The sequence below is a fragment of the Muntiacus reevesi genome, chromosome 19 (genome assembly GCF_963930625.1).
Source record: "Muntiacus reevesi chromosome 19, mMunRee1.1, whole genome shotgun sequence".
NCBI classification, from domain to species: domain Eukaryota; kingdom Metazoa; phylum Chordata; class Mammalia; order Artiodactyla; family Cervidae; genus Muntiacus; species Muntiacus reevesi.
Window position 1 is genome coordinate 30,364,342 of NC_089267.1, and position 13,500 is coordinate 30,377,841.

Sequence of the window (13,500 nt, forward strand, 5' to 3'; positions counted from 1 at the left end):
GCTCCCCAGAGCAGTGCGTGCCGCTGGGCAGTGGGGAAGAGGACTCCTGAGAGTTGAATCAGGGCTCCCAGGTGGCTCTGATGGCCGTGACGGGGGCGTAGGGGGTGGTCTTACCGCCTGGGGTCAGTGGTCCCCGGCGTGCACTTCTGTGTGCAGGCCTGGTGACTCTGCTGGTGTCTCCCGTGTTCTCGCCCTGTCAGGGAGGTGCGCTGCTAGGAGGTGTGAACGCACTCCACACTTCCTTTCCTGAAAACCCTCTGGGGCAGTACCAGAGGCAGTGTGAACTTATTCTGGAAAAGCTGGAGCTGCCCAACCTCTTGAGTGAAGAACTGAGAAGACTCGAAAGGTGAGAAAAGAAAACCAAGAAAGGCATGTAATGGAAAGTGCTTGTTTGGCATTTAGTGGAACGAAAGAAGTGTAAAGTAAGTGGAAAATCTGTGTAGGAGATTGCAGTTACTTGGTGCTACATAATCTACTCCATCAAAGCTCAGTGGCTTATTAAAAAAACCCGCCATACCCTTTTAGTGCTCACTTTCTGGGAGTCAGATTCAGGGGCGTTCAGTGGGGATGTTTATTTCTGTTTCACATAGTGCCAGCTGGGGTCACTCATACACCTGCATTTAGCTGGGAGCTCAGCTGGGATTGGAACTTCGAAGGGAGCTTCCGTCACATGTGTGGTGCCTTTGCTGGGGCGACTTACTTGGCCAGGAGCTGTCTCTACCGTAAGGTAGTAGGAATTCTGAGATGGTAGCTTAGGACGCAAGTAGCTGAGCAAAAGTGGAAGCCGCTAGCCTCTCGTGGGCTGGGCCAGAGCGGACATGGCATCACTTCTGCCACATTTTACAGGTCAGAGCAAGTCACAGGGTCAGCCCACATGCAAGGTGAAGGGACATGGACACCACCTCTTGATGGGAGAAGTGGTGTAGACATATGGAAAGGAGGGGACTGATGGCAGCCTCTGGGGGGACCACCTTCCACAGCTGTGTTCCCTTGGCTGGCTAGTTTAGTGAGCCTTATGGAGAACATGGACTGGTCCTTTACTGTGTATAATCACCTGGGTCCTGATTATATGAGAAGGACCAAGGTATGCCACCTACAGTTTACACCCAGTATAACGCACAGTTTCCACTGAGAAACCTTGGTGAATGGGCTGGATCCTGTTTGCTACCACCGCTTTTTTCCTCTTCTCTTTCTTTGGCTTGGTGTAAGAGGTGGTGCTGTCAGAGAGGTGGCTGGGGCTGCTGTTGAGGAGGAGGAAATTGGCCGCCAGGAGAGTGGTCTCTCTCATCCTAGGCCAGACCCAGACACAAAGTCTTTTATAAGCTGGGCTGTAGCATGTGTCACAGGAGAGGACATGTGCAAGGGTATTTGCATAAAGAATCTTCATGTTTATTAATGTTTTAATTCACTTCTTATTGTCTGAAGCTTTCCTCCAAACATAATAAATACTTGATCTTTAGTCTTTATATGGCAGCTTCCCTAGTAGCTTAGACGGTAAAGAATTTGCCTACAATGCAGGAGACCTGGATTCAACCCCTGGGTCAGGAAGATCCCCTGGAGAAGGGAATGGCAACCCACTCCAGTATTCTTGCCTGGAGAATTCCGCAGGCTGAGAACTAAGTGACTAAGAACACACACAGTCTTTATGTGACCCAGGTGGAAGAAAATCGCAGGTAGAGACCGAGGCACAAGCTGCACAAGCTGCTTTCAGGCCAGCCCTGTGCCAGAATGCCGGGACGGTTCTGGAAGCAGAGAGAAGAGTACAGCAACGGCTTGACCCGGAAAAGGCCCTTCTGGTCTGTTAGCAGCTGCTCTGACCCTCCCTCAGCATCATGATTTCCTTCCCTACTACACTTCCAAATCTGTGACTTAAAATTTACAATTTAACAGCCAGACTGAAAAAATTTCTCAGTAAGAATGACATTTTATGTTAAAGAGGTAAATCTGTTTTTCATCCTACAGGGGAACAACGCAGGAATGACAGTGTTTCAAAACCCTCTTTTCTAGTGACTTGTTACTGTGGACATGTGGGAAGGAACATGTCACACGCATCACCTCAAGAATTTTTGCCTGAACTTTTACACTTGAAAGAAAGAGCCGCTCAGTCATGTCCGATTCTTTGCAACCCGCCAGGCACCTCTGTCTTTGGGATTTTCCAGGCAAGAATACTGGAATGGGTTGCCATGCCCTCCTCCAGGGGAATCTTCCCAAGCCAGGGATGGAACCCGGGTCTCCCGTATTGCAGGCAGATTCTTTATCATCTGAGCCCTGCTTGCTCCCTAAATACGTGAGCTTCTATTACAGAGCTAGACTTTGAGTCTGTGCCTGTGTTGAGGGCGTGAAGGATGGCAAGTGTGTCCTCAGGCCTCTTCCTGCTGATGCATGTGGGTTAATCGTTGACCTGAGCGTGTTAGCGGTGTTGATCTCAAAGCTGGGCGCTGGGAAATAGAGAGCATGTGAGAGCCTGGTGGCTACACAGGGAGAATTTGGGGTGCACATCTGAATGATTAGCTGTTGAAGCAAAACCTTGAGAATTCTTTTCCTGGCATTTCTCTCCTATTTTGCTCACTCCCTTCATCCAGCAGTGTTCTTGTTCTATTTATAAAATCCAAGCACAGCTTTCTGGGGAAAAGTGGGAGATGGTTTTGTCCTGCTGATACCCGGTAAACTTGCACTTTGTCTAAAATCAGCCTCTTTATCTTCTGGTCTCCTGGCCTTTTCATGATCCAGAGCGTAGTGTTAAGATCAGTACTCTTCCTTTGGTTCTTTTATGGGTTGAGGTAGCCTATCCTTTTCAGTCCTGTCCTGGGCTTGGCTTTACATTTGGAGAGGGTTCTCACATTTTGAGTGAGCAGAAACTCATTTGAGTGCCCCAAGCTGACACATGTCAGATTCAGGAAAGGAAGGACTGTGAGTCTCAGAGCACTGTTGTATGATAGAAAAAGGGCAATTGGACTTACCCGATTCAAGATGACCCTCCTGGAGGGAAGGAAGGAAAACACAGAAAGAGTAAGTGATGGTCTGAAAGATAGGATTCTGCCTTTAAAAAAAAAATTTTTTTTTCCCTTCTGATATTTCTTTGTAATGCAAGAGTTCCTGAGCTGATCCTCACAGCAACAAAACCGGGCGCCCCGCAAAGGGGGGCATCTCCTGTGCCTCCTACTTTGCAGGCAGATTCTTTACCCCTGAGCCACTGGAGAAGCCCCTCTACTAGTGACAGCCAGCCTCAAATGGCAGCTGTCCTACCCATCTCAAAATGGAGTGTGAAGATGTCTTTTAGGTGGTATAGTAAAGTATAGAGTTTAAATAGCAGTACCTTTAAAATTCCCATAAATTATTCAAGTTGTGGAGTGTTAACAGTTATGAGTATCCCTGACCTCAATTTGATACCGAAAGCATACTAGATAGTAGTAATTTTGAAAGCTATTTGGGTTTGTTTTTGTTTTTGTCTTTTTTGGTCTGACTGTGATTACAGTGAATTCAGATTTTCTGTATTGTTCCCAAGTCTACTATGAGTGACTGTAGCCCAAATTTTAAAAGTAAATTTTTAGTGTTTTTTTCCTGGTTGTAATCAATAATACATTCTTTTTAAAAAAAAAAAAAAGTCATTATTTATCTATTTATTTGGCTGTGCCAGGTCTTCGTTGCGGCACATAGGATTTTTAGTTGCTTGCTGCATATTAGATCTAGTTCTCTGACCAAGGATTGAACTCTGCTCCCCTGCTTTGAGAGCACAGAGTCTTAGCCACTGGACCACCAGGGAAGTTCCAATACACATTCTTTATAAAGTATTTTGAAAGTAACAATAATGAATTAATAAGGGGAAAAAAAAATCACTCATAATGTTATTTCCCAGAGAGAGCTATCATTAATGTGTTAATGTATTTAAATACATTTAAATTTAAATCCATTTAATTTTGATATCTTCTGTTCCTTTTTCTATGATAACACATGATTTTCAGAAAAATTTACTTATCAGCTTTTTGGTGTAGTTCTTTTCAGATTTAGTGCCTGGAAGCAGAGACATATTGCTCCTTATACTGAAAAGGCATTTTTAGGTTGTTAGGAAGAGCTTTCTAAGGGATGTCTTTTTGAAAAGCTGCTGTAATCCCTGTTAGAAATCGGTCCTCTGGCAATATTTCAGTTTCTAATATGCCCAAGGTTTAAAATGAATGTCACAAGGTTAACTCCGTCATTCTCGGTAGGTCAGTAGGTTTCAACTCTGTGTCAGTCTGATGGAGAGTGGCTGCCCAGAACAGATGCTGAAACGTGCTAGGCTTGGCAGGAAAGAGGTCATGGCTGCCTGGGGGAGGCCTGCCACGAGGGTGACTGCTGGAGGGGGCAGGGGGTGCCAAGCACAGAGGAATCATAGTCTCTTTACTCTTGAGGAGGGTCATTTTTTAGATGCACTAAAATTCAGTACCTCATTTAATTAAAGAGGTTTGAGGAGGTCATAATCTTTGGTTCTTTCCCTTTGGTTCTTTCCCTTTGGTTCAGCTCTGCAGACTGGCTGCGAAATAGCTCGCGCCACTTCTCTTAGTCAGTAGTCAGCTACTGTTCAGGTAGCCACCAGGCTGTCTTGTAGGTGAACATTTAACACTGGAGAAAAGACTGACCTTCCAGCAATCTGATGAAGGAAACAGACTTCCAGAGAGATCTGAAAATATAGACAAACCTGCTCTTTCATTTTCTTTATTTTACTACAGTTTTAGGTTAAATTAGTATGATTATCAGAGCACTTGTATTCTATCCTGATGAAAAAGGATAATTTCCTCCTGCTGCTCTAAGAGATGGTATGTGGTATTGGCCTGGAATTATGGTGGACTTAAACCCTTAGATGGCATCTCGGAGAATAAAGAAAGGAAAAGATTAAAGCAATACATGTTTTCCTTATATGCTGCAGGTTACAGAATCGGAGTGTGGATCAATTCCAGCCGCAGGCTGTGGAAGCAGAGATGACTCCAGGGTCCCTGGGAGGTGATACCCAGAAAGAATCAAACTTCAGAACATCGACGCAGCAGGAAGGAAACTGTAGCGCCCTTCAGTTCTCTATTGGAGGCAGTCTCGGGGGAAGCCCACTTCTCGGTCCCCCTTCCCATCTGGGGCCTAAAAGACCAACAAGTAGAAAGCATTCAGAGGAGGACAGAAATAGCCAGGATGATAGTTTGAATTGGTTTGACTCTGTGGCAACTCATCCGATTGAACCTAATAGCACTGCTCCGGTGTCTCCTAGTCCCAAAACAAGTAGGGGGTTGAAAATCTGCAACAACAGATCTCAGGGTAAGGAGGAAAGGGAGGCAGGCCAAAGGAGCAAATTGGAGACTGAACCACCTCCAGCAGCAGGAGAGACAGAAGTTCCATTGAGGCCAGACAGCCATGAGGGTGAAAGGGCAAGAAAGGCCGCCACGGTTTCCGAGTCGGCCGTGTGTGCTGATGAACCCGACTTGGTGCTGACTCATCACGTCCCCAGGAAACTGCACAAGCTGCACAGGGCGCGGGCCCGGGAGTTGTGCAGGAATCCCGCCAGGCCGCCCTCGCAGCCCACAAGCCCTTCCCATCCTCAGCCCACTCCTATCCAGAGCCCAGAGAGCGCGCTGGAAACTCCCAAAAGGAAGAGGCAGAAGTCACGCGCTCAGTCTCAAGAGCCCCACCATGAAAGTGCTGACAGTCTGGGTGCCCCTGTGGCCAAATTGGCAAAATTCACTTTCAAACAGAAGTCAAAACTGACCCATTCCCCTGAGGACCGTGGCCCTGGGTCTCCTGGCACCAGTAAACCAGCAGTTCAGAGTCCTGAAACTCCCCAGCGCAGGGCAAAAGGAGCAGCAGCCCTGCCTGGGAAGGGTCCAGAAAAGCCGGCCTCCCCCTCCAGAATTGGAAGCTCAGCTCAGCCGCAGGATGAGACAGGGGGGGTGTCACGGCAGCCACCCTACAAAGACAGACCAGGAGAGAAGAGGGAACGCGCCGCTGCAAAGGGCACCGTCCACCCTGAGTTAGAGCTTGGTGACCACTCGGGGAGTTTCCGTCTTGCTAGTGAAAGGGTCAGAAAGGAAGAGGTTTCGTGCAGTAATAAAAGCAGCAAGGTTCATGCTTGCACGTTAGCCAGATTGGCAAACTTCTCCTTTACTTCCCCCTCTGAATCCAAATCAGAATCCCCCCCTCCTCCTGTAAGTAAGAACCCGGCTGAGGGCGGCCCCAGCTGTGGGGCCACAGCCACAGCGCTTGGCAGGAAGAGGAAAACTTTTCAGCTGGACACATCCACCCAGAAACTAAGTCTTTCCAAAACATCTCTCTTCACTTTACCAGAACTAGATGATGAACCGCTGGATTTTGATTGGGATGAGGAAATGAGAAAAAAGTCGTAATCGTGAAAAGGTTTCTGGTCAAGTTTCACCCTCCCCCACCAAAGCCAGCGCCTCGAGGATGTCAGTGTGGCATTTATAGATGTGGACACCATGCTGAATGCCACCCCCGCCCCCGCCATCAGGTTTTGTAAATTCAGGTTTATCCTCATGACGTGAAAAGCTGTACAGTTATTGTAGGTCACGGTGATACCAGCACATGAATTGTATTAATTAACAACTGTGCCTTGATTTTGCAAACATTGTACTTGTACTCCTAAAATGTTTGTTTGTTTTGTTTGGGTTTGATATATTTTTTTTAAGGGAGTAGGTTTTCCTGAGACCCCTTCTTTCATTCCCTCAGGAACAAATGCCACGAAGGTAACGCTCATAAAGCTAACAAGTCCGATGAACTCTTTTTCTGTTGTTTTTTTTTGTTTTTCACCCAAGATGTGATGAGTATGGCAAGTATTTATTATGATTTGCCAGAATCATGTGATTTTTCTGAATTTTTTTTTGATGTTTATTCTCATGTGTCATATTAAATATTATTAAAGCTCTTGTTTCTCCAAGAGGCCTTCTCACAATTCCATGGTAGACTTAAAGATCTGGCAGCTGGTCAAAGAGACACTTTCTTGGGATATTGACCTGAGTTTTCCTTTCTCTCTTGAGCCAACAATTTATGCTTCAGATTCTTTTTTATGTCTTGGGGACTTACCTTCAACACAATTTAAATCCTGCGGTTGGAAGAAGAGGGAGTATGGTAATCTCAGTCATATATCATGGCACCCATCCAAGTGGTTAATATGGAAACGTGATTCCTACTAAGTTATGATTCATTTGTCTTTAAACCCAAGCAATGACTGTTTGGTAGGAACAGACAACTCAAGCTTTGTCTTTCTTAAATGCTTTTAGAATAACTTCTTGCTTTAGATTCTAGCAAGGATTCCATAATTACAAGCTTTCTGTCCTGGAGTTTGAATTTGGAAAATGATAATAGATTCTTTCATTGTCTGAGGGACTTTCGGCATGAGGAGTACTGAAAGCTATATGTACTTAGTTTAATGATCATTTCATTAAATTCATAGAGAAAAAAATTTAAGAATCTCAATTTTTCTTGAGTATTTAAATATTAATTCCAAAATGGGCTAATTAAATTTTCTGAAAGACTTTAAAAATGACTGCAAATTTAGTATGGGTGAGTCTTTTGACATCATCAGACAACTTAAGCAGCTGATAAAAGACATACCTAAGTAGTGATTATAAAAGTTGTTATTGCACATTCACTTAAACCTATCCTAAAACATCAAGACTATGGTTTAGGTAATTTCTTATTTCTGTACTTTTACTGACTTCCTAGTGTAGTATGATTCTTTTTTTTTTTTTTTTTTGTAGTATGATTCTTAATGTGATATCTTCCTCATCTCTCGGTATTAGTACTTTTTTGGGCTTTAGCATTCTTACTAGAACTAAAGGAAAAGGAAAGGATCTGGGTTGTTAAGTAGTTGATTCTTAGCCAGGACATGGTCTGATTGTGAAAACAGGGCAATTCAAACCCGAGCCATAATGATGAGCTGACGTGTTTTTTTCTTGGTAAACTTTTAAGTCCCTTTCTTATAAATTTTTGTCTTTGAGACGGTATCTCTTGCAGTAATAATGTATTAAGCTGGACATGACTGATAGTACCTAACCTATTGATCTGCCATTAGGGTATTTTGATCTGTTCTGTTTTTGTCATTTAATGTGGTTGTATCCTAGAGCTTTCATTTCTGTCTTGATTCTAGAGGACTTAGTTTCATGTAGTTAACTTGTCTCTTCAGGACACAGTCATTCTTATTTTAAAATGCAGTGTTGAATTGTCTGTCTTCCTTAGTTACTGTATATGACCATCTATGCCATCTTCTGCCTGATTATTATCTGTACTCACCATATATCCTCTTATTTGTGATAATAAATCCAACCTACTTCTTTTTAGTACCTTCTTCTGCTGGGAACATTTGGTCTAGTTACAAGTTCCATTGTTTATTCTTCAGTGCTTATGCAGAAAGTAGTAACTATATATGTAAATATTACAAACAGACATTATTATTAGAAAAAATAAACTACTCAATATGAATGCTCCCCTACTTATTAAAAAATTAACTCTGTCACAGCTGACTTTTGTGTTATGATCTTCACAACGTGGTCAATGGGAAGTCCCTGTATGTTGACCCTGAGGTCCTTTTAGGACTCTGACTTTCCTAAAAGCATCTATGCTATTTGAAAAGAACAGCGTGTTCCAGACCCACGTTAGTTCTTTTCCCACCTCAGCTCATAGAATCTGCTGCCCCAAGGCACTATTCCTTAGAGACCAGGGATATTAAATGCCGAACCCAGGGCTTCAGGGATGCATGGGGAACTCAGTACTACCACTGCTCTGGGATCCTTTAGTTTCAGAGCTGAAAATGTTTAGTGTCCTGAGGCCATGTTTTATGCTGCTGTGTCCTACTTCTTTTATACTGTGTGATTTCACGACAACTATGATATTTTTTCTTATATGGTATTTAACGTGTGTACCAAGGAAAAACATAGGTGTCTCTGGGGAAATATGTACAGTCTCAAAAATCATATTTGTAGTCAATAAAGGAAATAAAGGAAAGTGTAAAAATAACCTTTAATTCTGATCAATATGTCAGGCTATATTTTTTTTTCAGGCCAGTGGACGCTTTAGAAAGATTTTTAATAATATAAAATTATTTAAACACAATAAAAGCTGTACCTAATTTTCTTTATGAGAAGACTAACCCAGAATCTTAATTCTATCATAACTATATAAAAGGAATGAGTTTTCTGACATATTAAAGATGCACTTTTCAGTGTGTATGTTGTATTCTAAGATTTATAATAGGGACTTCATTATTATAATTTTTAGCATTTCTTAGAAATATAGACAAAACAAGCATATTATTCTGGTATATTTAACTCTTCGGCTTAATTCAGTGAAACATTACACTTTTTTTTGAAGGTATAGCCAAACTTTAATAGTAGAGATGTACTCTTGATTGTCAAATGTTAATTCTGACGTATTCTTTGGGGCTTCCCAGGTGGCTCAGTGATAAAGAAGCTGCCTGCAGTGCAGGAGATGCAGGAGACACCAGTTCATTCCCTGGATTGGGAAGATCTGGAGAAAGACATGGCAACCCACCCCAGTATTTCTTGCCTGGGAAATCCCATGGACAGAGGAGCCTGGCAGGCTACAGTCCGTAGGGTCACCAAGAGTTGGACACGACTGAAGCGGTTGAACCACACGCACGTCTTTATGTGTTTACTGTATTTGATTTCTCTGCCTTCTTCTAGTGCCAAGCTGCTGGTGGAATTGCTGGAAGACCAATTCTACAGAAAAATCTTAGGTCAGCCACAAGGAAGATCCCTACAGCTCACTTTTAGCCAATCCACAGCATTCAGATGTTCAGAACCTACCGACCCAAAGGTCTAAGTCTATAGGGACCACCTGGGACCAAGCTGACCTTTCCGATGCAGCCTGTCAGACACCCTAGTTTCAAATCTAAAAAACTCCAAATGTGGACGGCAAGACCAGTGCATACTCCTCAGTGTTCAGAATTACGTTTTCCGTGTCTGCTTTCCATATTGTTAACATTCAAGAAAGGTGAAAGACGACTACTGATTCACATTAAATACTCTCTCTCTGGTGGAGATTTCACTGCCTAGGTTCCATCTTGCAAATGGTGAAGACCCGCCCCCCCACCGGGTGTACTGGGGAGCGTTACCCCCATTCATTCCCTTCACTGTCCTCAGGGGACACACACGGGAAGCTGTGATAACTGTCCCCCATGACACATTCTTCTCTTGTTCTTACATCAGTTCCACTGTCTTTCTTCTCTCTTAGAGGCTTAAAAATGCATCTAAAAGTAATATTTGTAAAAGTGAACTTGACAGAAAAACTCAAGTATTAATAAATAGTTCATGTGTCTATGTAAATACCCAGATGCAAAATATCGACCAAGAAGAGACAGACGTAGGATATACACACTCAGCCTGATCTCACTAAGGAGTGGGGTGTAAGTCACTTATCTTCTGAATGTGAATACTTTTTGGGCCACTCTTTTTAATGTTTTGGTCTTACCTGACAGTGCTAATCGTAAAGAACCCACCTGCCAATGCAGGAGACATAAGAGATGCAGTTTTGATCCCTGGGTCGGGAAGATCCCCTGGAAGAGGGAATGGCAACCCACTCCAATATTCTCTCCTGGAGAATCCCATGGACAGAGGAGCCTGGAGGTCTATAGTCCATAGGGTCGCAAAGAATCATACATGACTGAGCTACTGAACAACAACAATTTTATGTTTGGTTGACACCTTAAGTTGACTGAATTGAACCACCAGAAAGCAAGTATTTGCATCAGGCACACTTCTGTGTGGGGACAAACTTGTTTTAATTTAAGACATCCATAATAAACCTGTGTTGAAAGGCTGCTTAATATTTCAGGTCTAAGTTTTCAGTGCCTGCTGATACATCAAGGAGACTGGTTGCATAGCAAAATTGGGAATCTGGTGAATTGGGTTCTTGGACTGAATGGTCATTAAGCAGCAGTTATCTCACGTGATTTGTCATAGCTGACTCGCCTCCCCTCCCTGAGATCCTTTGTCACTTGGCCGCCAGGACATCACATGCCTGTGGTTTTCCTTACTAACCTCTTCAGGTCTCCTCAATTTTGTGCTCCTTACCTAATTTCTCCTTCTCACTCCGACTTTTAATGCTCAAGGGACCCAGAGCTCTTTTCTATCTGCACCCCACCCCTTGTGTTACCCTCATTGAGTCAGGGCTCCCCATGCCTATCCATTAGCCAATGATTCCTTCCCTGAACTCCAGACTCCTCTACCCAACTCCTAGTAAGTGTATCTCCACCTCAATATAGTTCCAATAATACTCCTGATCTTGTCCCCATCATACTTGGTCATTTCCCAGATTTATTCATCTTGGTAAGTTAGAGACTCCATCCTTCCAGTTGCTTATCCAGTTGCAAATCCTATGCAATCTATTGTAAATACATATCAGAATCTCTACACTTCTCACCACATTGGCTGCTGTCACACCAGTCCCAAGCCACTCTGTCACTCTGCCTCCCTACAGGCTATCCTCAGCACAGCAACCAGAGTGAACCTGTCAGATACTATTACTTATCTCAAACCCTCCAGCAGCTCTCATCCCATCCCAGATAAAAGCCAAGCTGTTTATAATACAATAATGACCTCTAAGGCCCTGCACACCTGGCCACGTGCTGCCTTTTCGACATTGGGTCACTGACCTTGCTGGTTCCTGTAATTTTCCAGACATGAAGCAGCTCCAGGGCCTTTTCACTTGCTCCTCTCTCTGCAGAGTGCTTTTGCTCTGAAGGAACTCACTCCTCACTTCATTCAGGATTCTGCTCAGATGCCACTTCAGTGAAACCCACCTGTTCACATTGCAAAAACATGCTTCCCCTTCCTTGATTTTTCCATAGCGTTTTTATCCTCTAACCCACCATGACATTTGCTCGTTTCATTTACTGTCTGTCACAGGTGCTAACCTCAGAGGAAGGCAATCAAGAATGGAGAGCAGAGGAGAAAGCCGGTGAGTATCATCTGTTACCTGCAGACCAGCTGGTGGGCGGGTGGAGGGCGGCTGTGGCTTGTACCACATCTGGCACAACAGCTACCCCAAGGTTGATGGACTTGGGGTGCTCTGCTGACATCCTCCCGGACCTCTTTTTTTTGTGGAGGCCAGACGGATGAATGAGATGGAAATTAACGGGGGTCACCACTCTGCTTCCTTTAGGCCTTCAAGGTTGTCGCTAGTTTCTGCTGTTGCCTCGGGATGGTTGTAATTTGCAGTCTGGCTTAGGGGCAGAGTAGAAGTGCAGCACCAGAGACACTTGCTTACCCTTCCCCACTTTTTAAAAAATTATGTTTTTTTGTTTTTGGCCGTGCTGAGTGTTTGTTGCTGCGTACAGGCTTTTCTCTGGTTGCAGCGAGTGGGGGCCCCTCTCTCGATGCAGAGCACTGGGTCTAGGCACCCAGGCGTCAGCAGCTGTGGTTTACGGGCTCTGGGGGCTCAGGAGCTGTGGCACGCAGGCTGAGTTGCTCTGTGGCACGTGAGATCCTCCCCGATCAGGGGTCACACCTGTGGCCCCTGCATTGCAAGGTGGATTCTTCACCACTAGACCTCCAGGGAAGCCCCCTCCCCCACTTTTTATTCACAGGCCAAGGAACCACCGTGGATATGTGGGTGTTCTGGCAACTTCCAAGTATTATCTGTTTCAATTGTTCCAGGGTCAAAAGGGAAACAGCAAACCTTGATGCCAAGTGGAGAGTGTAAAGGTCACCAGGCTGCTCTCCTCCCCCGTTTTTTATGTCCTTGAGATGTATGATTATCCCGAGGGGAGCGCTCAGGTTGATGTCAGCACATGGAGGGATTGCCTTCCAGGTGTGGCCCAGAGGGCAGTGTATTTGCCCATGATGCTGAAAGAGGATGTGGGCAATGCTGCCAGGAGCTCTGGGTTTTCCCCACATGGCACGTAGCTCGCTCCAAGGCTCTAGGCTCTGAGGAGAAGCAGCCTTTTGTGTCTGGTCAAGTCACTGAGAACCACTGAGAAAAGAAGAGAGAGATGGGGGAGGATGGACAAATGGCCGTCCTTCCCTCAGATGTCTTATCTCAGTCAACAAATGTTTATTGAGCATCAGCTATGTGCCAGGAACTCTTCTAGGAACTGAGGGTACATCAGTAAGGAAAACAAACAGAAACCCTTGCCTTTATGCACCTTACATTCTCATGAGGGTAGACCCTGTCATTAACCCTATTTATAGATAGACATGATCAGAGGGACTGTGTTAATTTTTCAGGGTCACACAGCCAACAGATGGCTTCTGGGGGAGGAACTGTTTGATTTCAAAACCTGTGTCCCATCAACTGTATCATGACTGCTCCCCAAAGAAATGTAACTGTATCAGGGCAAGGCCAGTCACAAGGGTCTAGTTCATTTCACATTTAGTCATCACGGGCTTTCAGAAAAAAGAGTGTGGGCCACCCTCTTCTCAGAGAAGGCAATGGGACCCCACTCCAGTGTTCTTGCCTGGAGAATCCCAGGGACGGGGGAGCCTGGTGGGCTGCAGTCCATGGGGTTGC

The 13,500-nt window shown here is 44.6% G+C and overlaps 1 protein-coding gene across 5 annotated transcripts in view; it reads left to right on the plus strand.

Moving 5' to 3' along the window:
- Positions 1-10,789, plus strand: part of MCM9 (minichromosome maintenance 9 homologous recombination repair factor) — an 84,313-nt gene extending 73,524 nt beyond the window's left edge. For 2 of the 5 annotated variants that reach the window (XM_065911242.1, XM_065911243.1), the window contains exons 12-13: positions 201-346; positions 4,904-9,532. In XM_065911242.1, the coding sequence (XP_065767314.1) occupies positions 201-346; positions 4,904-6,362 (1,605 nt within the window). In that variant the 3' untranslated portion in view covers positions 6,363-9,532. Of the gene's footprint in view, positions 1-200; positions 347-1,962; positions 4,276-4,903 lie in introns of those variants that run through there. The other 3 variants (XM_065911244.1, XM_065911245.1, XM_065911247.1) reach the window with 3 other exon arrangements.
- Positions 10,790-13,500: the final 2,711 nt, after the last annotated feature.